Raw genomic sequence first — 14,063 nt, 5'->3', positions numbered from 1 at the left:
TATAAAAACTAACTTGAAAAAATCTTGAAGACGAAGCTAGGATTGCAACGTTGCTTTCGGTCCTAAGGCCGGATTGCTGTTGAGCTTCAATCCTAGTTGAGTGCAGACGAGTCAGAGGTGCAGGAATGCAAATGCTTGTGAGCAGGAGTGCTTGTGCAGAAAGCAGTTGAGGTTAGAGGGCGTAGGGTTATTCGATCAAAATTCATATATATATATATATTTGTGCCTCAAAACATGGAAATTACTTGTTCTAAAAGTCCAGTTTAGTGTTGACTAATCTAATTCTATGTTTTGTAGAAAATCTTAACAAGAGGAGAAAAAAATGAAATTCCTACGAATTTTCCATGCACCACCACTTTTGGCGGCACAAGTACTTCGTGAAGCATCCCAGAAAACTAGGAGTTTAAATGGAGCAATGAAGCCATGGATCATGAAGTACTAATGCAAAGGACTAAGTTCAATCACTCATTTGGCCGGAAATTACAAGGGAAGTCCACGGAAATCGTTATGCAAAACAATTGCTGCAAAGCAGAAAACTATAGTTGCAGAATCAGCTTTTCGGGAACAGTATTGGAGAGCATTTCTTGCATTCTTCCAACTGCACCTTTACAGAAAGGGTCAGCATTCCTTAAATATATGATATTTTAATTCAACATGAGCTAAAGAACTGGTCAGAATCATCAACGAGGCAGCAGGAAATCAAATGCAAAATAGGCTTCCCAATAAGGCAGTAATTGTCAGATTTTCACGAAGCTTTTTGGGAGATCTTTTCCGGTAACTTACTTGGAGTTTTTCTAGAAGGTTATTGATCATTCTTGAAGATATGATGTCATAGATCATGGATAAGTCAAGAACCATCCAGAATCACGGCAATATCAAGTCAATCATTGTCTAAGAATGAAGTTTCAGATAAAGAAACATATCCTAGTCAAAACAGGACAGTTTGGCTGAGAATCTTATTTGGGCGGATTTCTTGTGCATTTTTGGAAGGTCTATGATGCTGCAACAAGGAGAGTCCTAGAAGAATCCTACAAGATTATGGCCAGATTAATCCATCATAATATCTTTTGAATAATAGGCAACCCTATGCACACCTTTGTCTCTCATGCTTGTCACCTTGAATTTGGTGCCCAAAACCACTCCAACGCTCTTCATTTTCATGATTTCCATGCACAGTAAAGAGAGGTAGCTGCTCCTCTCTTCTCCTTAGTTATATTTTTCTACTATACTCTCTTTAATAGCTTATCATTACTTTCCTCTTTTTACTTCATCTCTTCAATACCATTTTCCCTTGTTTTTGGGATCTATTAGCACTCTCATACTCCACCTCTATGCTTCTTACAATGCTTGAGCTGCTATCTTGGCTTCTCATCATCATTTTCACACCTCTATCTTTATCTATTTAAGCATCTCTTCTCACAAGGAACAGGCACCACCCATACCACTCATTACATCTTTTTTCTCTTTCTATCTCCACCACAAAACCTCGATCTCCACCTCCCAAATTCCAAACTCATACCATCCATACTACTCTATCTCCTCCATCACCACCACCACCATTTCGTATCCTATACCTCCATTAACCACCACTACTACATCATTTTTCCACTCTCTTTTCTATCATTATTTTATCCATCTACTCCACCTATTCACACAATACATAATACAAGCTCCACTATCTTTTTTCATCAAATCTTCAAGAGCAAAAAGGAGAGGGAATCACCATCACCACCAAGACGTGAGCTTGAGGACCATCCGACACACCACTAAGCCAACTCTATCCCTTTTACTCTAGATTATACTTTGGTGTTTAATTTGATTATGAAGTTAGTATATGTAATCATGAGTGAGTAGTACTTTGTTGGGATTAGAGTTGAAATCTATACCCAATCTTGTATGGATTGATGCTATAATATGATGTCATTGCAATTTTCTTTAGCATGCCTAGATGCTAGTTCAAGAGTTGAATGCATATGCTTCGACTATACCACTTTGAGTATGTGTGTTTCCATGTCATGATATAATGTTTAGAGCTTGGTAATCTTTGAATGTTAAAGCATGAAAGCACACTAGTGTGCATGTAGGGATTGTGAATTACAATCACTTAGAGATAAGCTTCATTGGTTTGCATGATTTCTTCATCTCCAAACTTTATGCGCTTAGGGTAATGCACTAGATACCTAACCGGATTAAAATGCATGATTTAAGTAGTTAAGTACTACACCCGAGAGGGGTTGCTTGATATCACAAAAGGAGCATGTCTCTTATTATACCCGAGAGAGATGCAAGGAGAGAAATTGGTTAATTAGTTTAGCATCATCATATTGAAATGCATCAATACTTGCAAGAGAGGTTGGTGGTAGACAATCTAAATCTTAACTTTCATCTATTTGATCACTAGTTTAGTTTAGAGTAATTTAGTTTACCTTTGTGCATTTAGTTGTTTTCGATTCAAAACTATCTTCAAAAACCAAAATTAAATCACTACTCCATCTTGCACATACTGACCATGAGCTTAGATTACCTTGTGATTCTAGCTCCGTGATTCTACATTTGCATATTGTAGCTCTACTTAGGTTCACACCCTAGTTAGTGATAGGAATCCAATCCTCGTGGGTTCAACAACCTTTCTTAAATCCATATACTATTACTTATACCCTTTATACTTGAGGGTGGCTATTTGGCTAACAAGGGTAGCGCTGGGCAAGCATGAGATGTTACTAGCGAGCAGCATAAGTGTGCGACACAAGGGCTAGGCGGGTTTTTTTTTTGGGGGGGGGCTTCTTGTGAGGCAAGTGCTGCATAATGGAATTTTAGGATTTTTCTGGGGTTTTGGCTTTTTGATTCAGGATTAGAACTTCCCTACTGATAAACATGTTTTAAAATAAGAGAATTTAAGAGAATACTGATATGATTTCATTGATAATAGGAGTCTCTTTATATAGAGGATTACATGTACAATTCCTTGGAGTACAAGGTATCCTAGCCAAATATGGATTAGGAGATCTAGAATATTCTACCCTATTACAACTAGAAGAAGTAATCATGTTTGGGTCAGGCACACACAAACTGGGTTTCCTTCAACACCTTATTTATTATTGGCCCAACATAATATAAGCATTGATGACTTAATTAAGATTGAATTGTTCAATAATGTTACATTTAATTTTAATTAAATCCTGGACAATCAAATGGGTCAAAAGTCAATACTTAGGGTATATGATGATTCTTTATTAAGTTTATGAAAGAACTCAAATATTTACCCAAAATTACTAAAGTAAAGAGGTATTGGACATTCAATTTAGGGAAAATTCTTCTATGCACTGGAGATGCAAGTGAACTATGTACTTGAATCATATTTGGTCCAACTAACATTTTTTTAAAATTTGCTCCAACTAGAGAAAGTTCATACCATGATTTATTTTGTTTTGAGAGAAATAGTTAGCCATTTTATTAAAAATAATTCAAAGAAAATAACAACTTATAGATGTAGAAACTACATCAAAATATAAAATAACAAAACCAATACTAGATGCAACAAGGTATCGGAAATAACACTTAAAAAAGGGTACTAAGGGATGCAATTAAGCATTTGATGAAGCAACAGACAGAATCCGGGCTATGTAAAATGGTACCAATAGTATGGTCGACCATACTTCCACACAAAGACATACGTCGAATAGGGGGTAACCTCCTATCAAGGTAACCGGCAGTAATGTGACTGTCCTTGCCTACTCCAGCAAAATAATACGCCGAATAGAGAGCAATCTTTTACCTAAGAAACCAAAGAAGCAATTCCAAAATGCCGAAAAGTTTAGGGCCCTTAAAAAGTCTCCCGGGTCCCAAATACGAACTCTAATAACATCGGGCTCATATACAATTTGCAACACCCCAAGTAGGCAGGCCCAACCCCAAACCCTATTAAGCAATCCAATAGAGCAGAGGCCCAGGCCCAACTTTGGGCACCCAGACCATCACTGACCTCGTGCCCTGCTGCTGCTCCACTACCCGTCATCAGAGAAGGATAATCTCGGCCCCATCATCTCGCCGATGGAGATCCAGCCCGACCCCATCATCTTGACGCCATGAGCCATCACCTGCGTCGGCCTGACTTCTCACCGTCCCAAGCCAGAGACTAATTGCATACCCCACCATCACTCGCCAGAGACATATTTATAAATATTGATTTTAAAAAATATTTTTTTGGCTTTATGAGGAGAAAAAAAAATGGAGGTTCTAGTTAGACCTCCAAATTTGATATTTGACATCTTTACTTAATAAACCTCAAATTCATTTTTTCAAGTACTTAAAAAACTAAGTACACCTCCTTAATTTTACCAAAACACCCTTCAACAATTAAATATGTATCTTCAATAATTTGTTATTGTTATTTTTTTTCTTTTTTCTTTTTCTTTTTGTCTCTATTAATTTAACCACGAAAAATTTTGTGAGGAAGCTGCCTACATTTTTTATATACTTTCAGTAGTGGAACCAAAAAGTGATTTTTGGAGGGCCGAACAAGTAGGACGATTATAAAGATTTTTCTTTTAATCTAGATCATAGTTTATTTTTGCTTGTTTTGCAATATGGATGATACTAGAAAAGATTTTGTGTTATCAATAAATAATATATGATTAAATCTAATTACCTTGAATCTTAATTAGTAATAACTATCCTAAAATTTCAATAAACAAAAAAACTATACCAAAATATTCTATAAATTTAGTTTAAGGAAATTCCAAAGCATATTATTTTGAATTTACTTTTATATTAAATGATGGGGTCATGTATAGAAATTAATTATTTCTACTTAATTGTTTTAGGTGTATTATAAAGTTATACAGGTAATATAAGGAAATTTCAAAAAAAAAAAATTGAATGTTATATTAATGGGGGAGGTAAGAACTCTTCTTGTTTGTACTTTTCTCTGTTCGTCCTTATTTGTTTTTTCATATAAGTTGACAAAATCTATTGAAAATTGAAAAAAGATGGAGATCCAAATATCAAATTTAAAGGTCCAACTAGCATCCAAAAACAAAAAAAAAGGGAAATGAGGGAAAAGGTCACATTAGATAGTGAAATGATAAAAAGGTCACTTAGTTTCCCACTTGATAAAAAGGTCCATAATGACTTGTCAATAATATTAATTTAGTCCTTATGAATAATGAGGTGATGTTAAAACAGGTCAGTTTTTAATTTTTTTGATTCCGATTCTGCCCCTATTTAGGTAACAAACGTTTATAACTGTTCAATCAAAATTTCAGAGCTCAAATTTTCTCTCTCTTTTGATCAGAAAGCTTGATTCGATTTGATCGGAGATTCTCTCTCCGAGTTTCTCTCTCCGCCGCCAGCTTCCAATTGCGCTTTGTCTGTCTACGACGATATGTAATCTCGATTTTGGAGCTTCAATCCACAACTTTGTTCTCTTTTTCTGGATCTCTGGCTTCGTTGCTCCTCGCCTTAATCACGTCACTTCTTCTTCGTCTTCCGTCGCGATCAAGCCGAAACACGTCGTCGTCGGCAAGAATGGAAGGATTGAAATTACAGGGATCAGATTCTGAACAAGGCGGGGTCCTACTGGTTCAGCCAGAAGGCCACCAAGGAGATCTCCTCCAGTGATGACATCAACGTAAGCTCGCTTCTCTCTTCAATTTGATTAAGCTTGTTTGATCTGGTTTCGCGATCCTGAATTGTTGTGTTTCGGATCAGAAGTTTGAATTCTTTAGCTGCTTAATTGAGTCATTAGATTAATCATTCATTTAATTGTTGTTTAATTGAATCTTAGGATGATTGATTTCCTTGTTATATGTGTTAAGATGATTGAATCTTAGCTGTAACGCATGAAAATTGTATGGTCTTGCTTCCCTTGTGGATGGGATTTTTGTTATAATTTATCAACAAGTTTCTTTGTATTGGCATGCTCTGCCTTTTGGTTATTGTCTGAGATTGTGGCTTTAAAACTGTGTAAACCATAGATGGAATGGAAAGCCCGTATTTGATGCTGCCAGGTATGTAATTTATTTAACTCATTTTCAAACCTGACATGATGTGTTTGTGGTGGTTCAAATATGGTGTGAGATGCTGATATATTGTTCAACTTTTTTTCTTGATAATTATATGCAAGGGGGTTTGGTTAGTACGTTGCAGTATCTCTTTGCTTTATAGGCTTGTCAAAATTATGGATTGTAATTCACATCTTTAACATATTAGCCATTGTCAAAACTAGGTACTAGAACATACATTTTAGGCCTAAAAGCTTTTTGAAGTGTGGCTCAATTGAAAATTATGTTTTTTTGTTATGAGGGAAGTCTATCTACATGAAGCAATTTTTTAGTGCTTGGAGGTATTATAGTTGATGCTTATCATTCTTTCAATTGGTGTAGTAGAATTCTCAAACTAATGGGCACTGTTGGATCAATCATTTTTAGGAACATAATCAGCCAACTTTGAGATAGAAATTGATTGATTTTGCTGTATTCTCGCTTGCTTCTCTTGATTTCTTATTACCCGATGGTGGATTCAAAAGAGATATCAAGTGTGACTCAATTAAATCCTGGTCAATTGTCTCTGTTTGCAGGGAATTTATGATGATATGAACTTGGGATTTTACCTTTTTGCATATGATGACATTGGGCATTTCCTGCCAAAAGGTCTGCAACTCATCTAGTCACATTTGCAGTTTCACTCGGGTTATCAGTAAGCACCTAGTCTTTTGGACAGCAGCCCTACTTTTTCCGAGTCTTCGTTTCTCCCAAAGGAAGAAAGTTTATATAATAGTCGCATACATCTTCGGACCAAATGCCGTAGCAGATCACATTCACCAGCTCACAGGAATTAAAGTGGTCTCTCGCATTCTTTGAAGATGTTAGTTGCTTAATACTTTTCCACCTAATAGGCTTTTTGGCCTTCCATGGTTCAACCTTTAGAGAAGCGGAAATCACTACGTCGCTCACTTTTGATTTCCATTGTTGAAGTTAAGACATTATATAATAGGTTTACTGTAATCATATAGCCTGAATTTTGTCTCCAACATTTTAGTTAATGAGTTTTAGAAACTGTGTCATGTATTTTCTTTGCAAATGCAATGTATTACCATCAAATTATTTTTCAAACAAAATAGTTATATCTATTCAAGACAAGGATGGAATCAAGCAATACTTTTGTATCTCTAGTGCATTTATATAGATGGAATAAAGAAAAATCACTAGAATTTTGTTGGTGATTGTACCAGTAACAGTGGCTTCTGACAGTTACTTGGTTAGTGATATGGTCAGTTACTTAGTTAGTGCCATGTGATTAATAGTGACTTGGCTATCAACTTGTGACTTGGCTACTGACAGTTACTTGGTTAGTGACATGGTCAGTTACTTAGTTAGTGACATGTGATTAACAGTGACTTGGCTATCAACATGTGACTTGGCTTCTGACAGTTACTTGGTTAGTGACATGGTCAGTTACTTACTTGGTTAGTGACATGGTCAGTTACTTAGTTAGTGACATGTGATTAACAGTGACTTGGCTATTAACTTGTGACTTGGCTACTGACAGTTACTTGGTTAGTGACATGGTGAGTTACTTACTTGGTTAGTGACATGTGATTAACAGTGACTTGGCTATCAACTTGTGACTTGGCTACTGACAGTTACTTGGTTAGTGACATGTGATTAACAGTGACTTCGCTATTAACATGTAACTTGGCTTCTGACAGTTACTTGGTTGGACTTACTTGGTTAGTGACATGGTCTTGGTTAGTGACATGGTCAGTTACTTAGTTAGTGACATGTGATTAACAGTGACTTGGCTATTAACTTGTGACTTAGCTACTGACAGTTACTTACTTGGTTAGTGACATAGTCAGTTACTTAGTTAGTGACATGTGATTAACAGTGACTTGGCTATTAACATGTGACTTGGCTTCTGACAGTTACTTGGTTAGTGACATTGTCAGTTACTTACTTGGTTAGTGACATGGTCAGTTACTTAGTTAGTGACATGTGATTAACAGTGACTTGGCTATTAACATGTGACTTGGCTTCTGACAGTTACTTGGTTAGTGACATTGTCAGTTACTTACTTGGTTAGTGACATGGTCAGTTACTTAGTTAGTGACATGTGATTAACAGTGACTTGGCTATTAACTTGTGACTTGGCTACTGACAGTTACTTACTTGGTTAGTGACATGGTCAGTTACTTAATTAGTGACATGTGATTAACAGTGACTTGGCTATTAACTTGTGACTTGGCTTCTGACAGTTACTTGGTTAGTGACATTGTCAATTACTTACTTGGTTAGTGACATGGTCAGTTACTTAGTTAGTGACATGTGATTAAAGAATGTATGCAGGAATCAAACTAGAAACCAAACCAATAGAGAACATATAAAAAAAAATGCAGTTTTATAGTATTAAAGAAATCACCATTCGATTCAGCTGATAACCCACCAATCGATGACTCTAACAGTTCATTCCATCCTTTTCCATCCGATTTATCCAAAACAATCAAATCCGATGATTGGCAGTTAATTGAAACATCATCTGAACATTGGCTAGCATTCGCAACCACACAACTTTCCCTCATGGAATCACATCTCATACCTTCCGCTGTAGGAGTTATAACTTCATCTGGTTGGTCACATGAAGCATCACGGTTTTCATTTGGGGATGCTATTAAAGATGAACATAAACGCATAACTAAAACCCAATTGTAGAACACAATTGCAGACCCATCATCAGGCAAGAATTTTTGAAAATGGTACTGACCTTGACCAAGACTAAACTTGAAAAGTGACGATCAAGTCCTAGAAGTTCACCCCGTGCCAGGACAAGTCCGAGTCGTCGTCGTCGTCAACCCAACATAGATTATTCTTGTAGAGATCTAGCCCCCAGAGGACGGGGAGGGGCAGCCGGAGAAGCCCTTGATCAGGGTGCGATCGTGTGCGGCGGAGAAGGAGCAGCTGCCGTGGGTATCCAGATCGGAGCCGCAGTGTGAGAGAGAGAGAGAGAGAGAGAGAGAGAGAGAGAGATAAAGGGACAGAGGGACAGAGAGAGATGCGGTGACAGTTTTTGTAATTATTTGTATTTTCAGTGGTAGGTTGTTAATGGGTGACCTTAATTATCATAGGGACATTTGTGTATCCTAAATTATAATAAAGCACTTCAAATTGACCTCTTTTATCATTGGCCCCCAAAAAAAAGGTAGCATATAGAGTAATAAAATTATTAAAAGTGACCTTAATTGTTATTGGCCCAGCATAATATAAGCATTGATGACTTAAGATTGAACACATTTAATTTTAATTAAATCGTGGACAATCATATAGGTCAAACGTCAATACTTATGTGTTCACAAATAAGAAAAAGAAAAAAAAGAGTCGATCATGACTCTTTATTAGGTTTATGAAAACTCAAATATTTACCCAAAATGACTAAAGTAAAGAGAGGATTATTGGACATCCAATTTCAATTTAGGAAAAGTTCTTCTATGCAATGGCCGTGCAATTGAACCAACAGATCTCAGCCGTTAATATTTATATGCAAATTTTTTTTAATAACAAAAAAAATATACTTGATGTTATTCAGTCCAACTAACAATTTTTTGAAAGTTGCTCCAACTAGAGAAGATCCCTACCTTGTCCAACTAAATTTGGCGATTAATTCGGTCGTTGAGAAATTTAAACCGTGTCAAAAATTTGATTTGGATTCTCAAACCGATAATTTGGGTCGTTTCTGGGTAAGTAGGTTGCTCCCCACCATAAAAATGCTCCAAACTATAAACAAAAAGATAATTTTGAGGATCAGCTGGAATGAGCCTGTGTTCGTGGGTTTGTTTTGTAATTTTTGTTTTCTTTGTTGCTTAAAAAAAATTTCTTCTTTTTTTTAAGAATCTACTTTTTTACTACCTATTTTATTGTAGATGCTCTCAACATATCTTTACTTATTAACTGGTCTGACTGCAAATTCTTTTCTTAGTGGCCAATCCATTCCACCATAAATTGGTCCATAATCTAAATATCCTAATATAAGGGAGTGTAGCAGTGCCAAGCTGGCGAGCTGCACACAGCTTTCAAAGGCACGTGGGAATGGGTTGAGTGCACAAATTAAATTTCCCAGATGCCAAAGAATAAGAAGATGAGGAGCCAACCGAGGGAGGGAGGGAGAGAGGAAAGAAGGACCAGCACAACTCGACTCAACTCAACGTCTCAACAGGTCTTTTCTGCGATACAGTGTCCATCTTTCTTTACACGTATTTGACTGGCTGCAACTCCTATAAAATATTCGATTTCTTCAGAGAAAACTGAACGAATGAGCCTCCCTCCCTCCTTTCAGTCTTTGACAGCTCCTTTTCATTTTTTTTAACTCTTTCCTTCCTTCCCTTAAAAGCCTCAACTCACAAGCACCTTCTCCAATAAACCCCAAACCCATCTCTCTCCTACATCAAAAAAAAAAAAAAAAAAAAAAACCCATCTCTCTTCTCTCTTTATCTCTCTGAAACAGAGGAATCCAAGAGAGAGAAAAAAACCAGCTTTGCTCTTGCTCTTAATCTCTCTCCTTTTCCTCATCTGGGTTTTGTTCCCAAAACCATCACAACCCATAAACCTCTCTCCTTTCTCTCTTTCTCTTTCTGGGTTCACTTCAAAAACCAGCCCAGATTGAAAAGCTGAACAGGGAAAAGGTGAGAAAACAGGGGAAGAGAAAAATTTAAAAATCGAAGCTTTATCAGAAGACAATGGTGCGCTATCAGCGGTGTCATCAGTGGAAAAAAGGTGAAAAGCATATAGACGAAGATGAAGAGTCTCAGACGTTTCTGATGGAGTTTGCAAACTCTGGTTATTACAAAAGATCAAGCCCCAAGCTTCTCTATCTTCTCTTCATCTCTCTTCTCTCTTGCAGCTTCATATTAGCCCCTCACCTTTTCAGTTCCAGCACCACTTTCTCTCTCTTATGTAAGTTCCTATCTCTGTCTCTGTCTCAAAGTTTTTATTAATTTTTTTTTTCAGTTGTTTTCTCTGTTCCAGTTTATCTGTATGTTTATAATGGTGGATCGTTTATGTTTTGTAGATTCAACTCTGATAGAAGATGAAGGGCTTGCTGGTGATATGAATATAAATGCTCCCCTGTGTTCTTCGATCTCTGATGGTTAGTACTCTGCCTCTCCCTTTCTATATTTAAATTGTTTGGATGATCAGTTTTTACCTTTCAAAATTTTGTCAGACATGATTATTGGATGGCTAAAGGTGTTCCTTTTGATTACTAACATTCACTGATGACTGCTCCTTTTGGTGCCTCAAAAGAAGATAATCAAACAGTGTTGAAAATAAAATTCTAATACTATTGAGTGCTTTTGCTTTGTTGAAGTCACTAATAGAATAGTGCCTCAAATTGAAATTTCCTTCTCTATGTTCTTCGGTTTTCTCAGTAATGAAGCTGTGTAATTAATTAGAAGTTGAATCATTTCCCTCTCTCATTTGTCTTGAGTTTGATCATACTATATATCCCTATGATAAAGTTTCATGCTTTTGTTCAGTTAAAGTAAAAATTAATTGTAATTTCTTTCTGTATGTGCAGGAGCTATATGTTGTGATCGTAGCAGTATTCGTTCAGATATTTGTATCATGAAAGGGGATGTGAGAACCCAGTCTACTTCCTTTTCGATCTTTGTCTATGGATCTGAAGACAGAAGTAGCTCCAAAAGTCTGTTTTCAGGTATTGTTGAGGAAAATGAGGAACTCCAACACGAAAGGATCAAACCATACACCCGGAAATGGGAAACTAGTGTGATGAACACCATTGATGAATTACACCTCATTGCAAAAAAAGACAGTACTCTAGACATGTACCAACAACAGTGTGATGTCCAACATGATGTTCCAGCCGTGTTTTTCTCGACTGGGGGCTATACTGGCAATGTTTATCATGAATTCAATGATGGGATTCTGCCATTGTACATTACGTCCCAGCATTTCGACAAAAAGGTTGTGTTTGTCATTCAGGATTATCATAATTGGTGGGTCATGAAATATGGAGACATTCTTTCACAGCTATCAGATTATCCACCTATAGACTTCAGTGGAGATAAGAGAACTCATTGCTTCCCTGAGGCCATTGTTGGTTTGAGAATTCATGACGAGCTTTCTGTTGATTCTTCATTGATGGAGAGGAATAAGGACATTGTTGATTTCCGGGATGTCCTAGACAGAGCTTACTGGCCTCGAATTAGAGGTCTAATTCAAGATGAGGAACGAGAAGCGCAGGAGAAGCTTTCAGTGTCTCCCACATTTGAAAGCTCCTTAGAAATCAAAAAAGAAGTGGAAGAAGATCAACTTTTGAAGAAGCCTAAACTGCTAATCATATCTCGGAATGGATCAAGAGCGATAACTAATGAAAATTTATTGGTGAAGATGGCTGAGAAAATCGGTTTTGAAGTTGAGGTTTTGAGACCAGACCCCACAACAGAGTTAGCAAAGATTTATCGGGCACTTGATGCGAGTGATGTCATGATTGGAGTTCATGGTGCTGCTATGACTCATTGTCTCTTCATGAAGCCGCACTCTGTTTTCATCCAAGTTATTCCTCTCGGAACTGAATGGGCAGCAGAAGAGTATTATGGAGAACCTGCAAAGAAGCTTGGCTTGAAATACATTGGCTATCAAATTCTCGCAAGAGAGAGCTCTTTGTACGGCAAATATGATAGAGATGATCCTGTTCTTAGAGATCCACAGAGCGTAAACAAAAAGGGATGGGAATACACAAAGAAGATCTATCTTGATGGCCAAACTGTGAGATTAGACCTTGGGAGATTTCGGAAACGTTTGGTTCGTGCTTATGATTACATGTTGAGTAGAATGAACCAGCGTCCCCATCTGCAATATTCACAGTGATTTCAAAGGTGTACTGATTCTTTGCCTTACATAAATCATTTTGATGTTGTAAATGGTGTAAAATGGCTATGCGAGGAAGGTTTCTTTGTACTCGGTAGAAATTGTTGAACATATATGAACTCTGTACATCAAGCATTGGACAAAGAAGCTTTAGTTTTGGTAAATACTTGTTCTTCTAGGAATTTTTTCATTCTTTAATTATCAAGTGTATCAAAAGCAATTTTTTCTTTAACTGGTTCTGTGACTAATGTTGACTTTTGATTCTTTGATATTTACTTTGGCTGCAAAAATCACGCCGAAACAAAAGTTTCTTTCTGCGTTTTTCTTTCTTCACTCGTGAGTCAGTTATTGTTTGATTAGTTAATAAGTTTAGGAGGCTTGTGTAGTCGTGTTTACACAAGGTCTCTTGAAAAAGAAACCATTTCTCTTGTCCGGTACTTGCAATTTGTCAAAAACAAACATGCTGCTTGGGAAAGGGATCCCCAAGATTTAAGCAAATCAAAGCCATTTAGCATCTTTGGGTTTGGTTTTCCATATCTGTGGGAAATTGAATTCTGACACTTCCCAAACCAAATGGGGTATAAGGACGGAAGTTTGTAGGCTTTTTGGATTTCTTTACCATACATTTATCCATACATCAAGTAAAATTTTTAATAGTTTATTTTATTTTATTTTATTTTATTTTTTATTTTTTTGGGTGTGGTAATGCATACATCAAGTAAATACAAAGATAGATTGACTTAATAAACTAGCTCAATTACGACCTTAGCAAGTCCACCCGTTGAGCTTGACCGGTCAAGACTATTCACTGCTTTTTTGCCTTGTATTTCCACTATTGAGCTTGACCAGTCAGATACTGTTAACAAAATGTCTTCTTGACTAAAAACTTGACTAGTCATGACATTTTGTGAACAGTATCTGACTGGTCAAGCTCAATAGTGGAAATACAAGGCAAAAAAGCAGTGAATAGTCTTGACCGGTCAAGTTCAACGAGTGAACTTGCTCAGGGAGCTGATATATTGTTATATGAAGTTGATCTATCTTGATCTACCAATATGCTAATATACCATAGAACTTTCATATAAATGTAGTGATGTTATACTTTGTTGGATAATCCTACAAATTAGTGTTGCTTGACCAAAACCAACCGTGCATATTCCAAATTGTCAGATATACATCTCTGTT

General features: G+C 36.7%; 1 protein-coding gene across 1 annotated transcript; it reads left to right on the top strand.

Annotated features, from left to right (window-relative positions):
• The first annotated feature begins 10,167 nt into the window (after positions 1-10,167).
• Positions 10,168-13,110, top strand: LOC133720733 (xylan glycosyltransferase MUCI21-like). The gene is made up of 3 exons (XM_062147190.1): positions 10,168-10,943; positions 11,059-11,136; positions 11,566-13,110. The coding sequence occupies exons 1-3, from the start codon at positions 10,727-10,729 to the stop codon at positions 12,876-12,878; spliced, it is 1,608 nt and encodes a 535-aa protein (XP_062003174.1). The 5' UTR covers positions 10,168-10,726; the 3' UTR covers positions 12,879-13,110.
• The last annotated feature ends 953 nt before the right edge of the window (positions 13,111-14,063 follow it).

Source organism: Rosa rugosa, chromosome 7, assembly GCF_958449725.1.
Source record: "Rosa rugosa chromosome 7, drRosRugo1.1, whole genome shotgun sequence".
Classification (NCBI taxonomy): Eukaryota; Viridiplantae; Streptophyta; class Magnoliopsida; order Rosales; family Rosaceae; genus Rosa; species Rosa rugosa.
The sequence above is the reverse complement of the archived record's forward strand: the minus strand, read 5'-3'. Positions and strand labels throughout refer to the sequence as shown.

Excerpts from the sequence above, each read along its gene's own strand:
- LOC133720733 (XM_062147190.1), top strand. The coding sequence starts at position 10,727 with ATGGTGCGCTATCAGCGGTGTCATCAGTGGAAAAAAGGTGAAAAGCAT. Across the intron at positions 10,944-11,058 it reads CACCACTTTCTCTCTCTTAT|ATTCAACTCTGATAGAAGAT; the intron begins GTAAGTTCCTAT and ends TATGTTTTGTAG. Across the intron at positions 11,137-11,565 it reads GTGTTCTTCGATCTCTGATG|GAGCTATATGTTGTGATCGT; the intron begins GTTAGTACTCTG and ends CTGTATGTGCAG.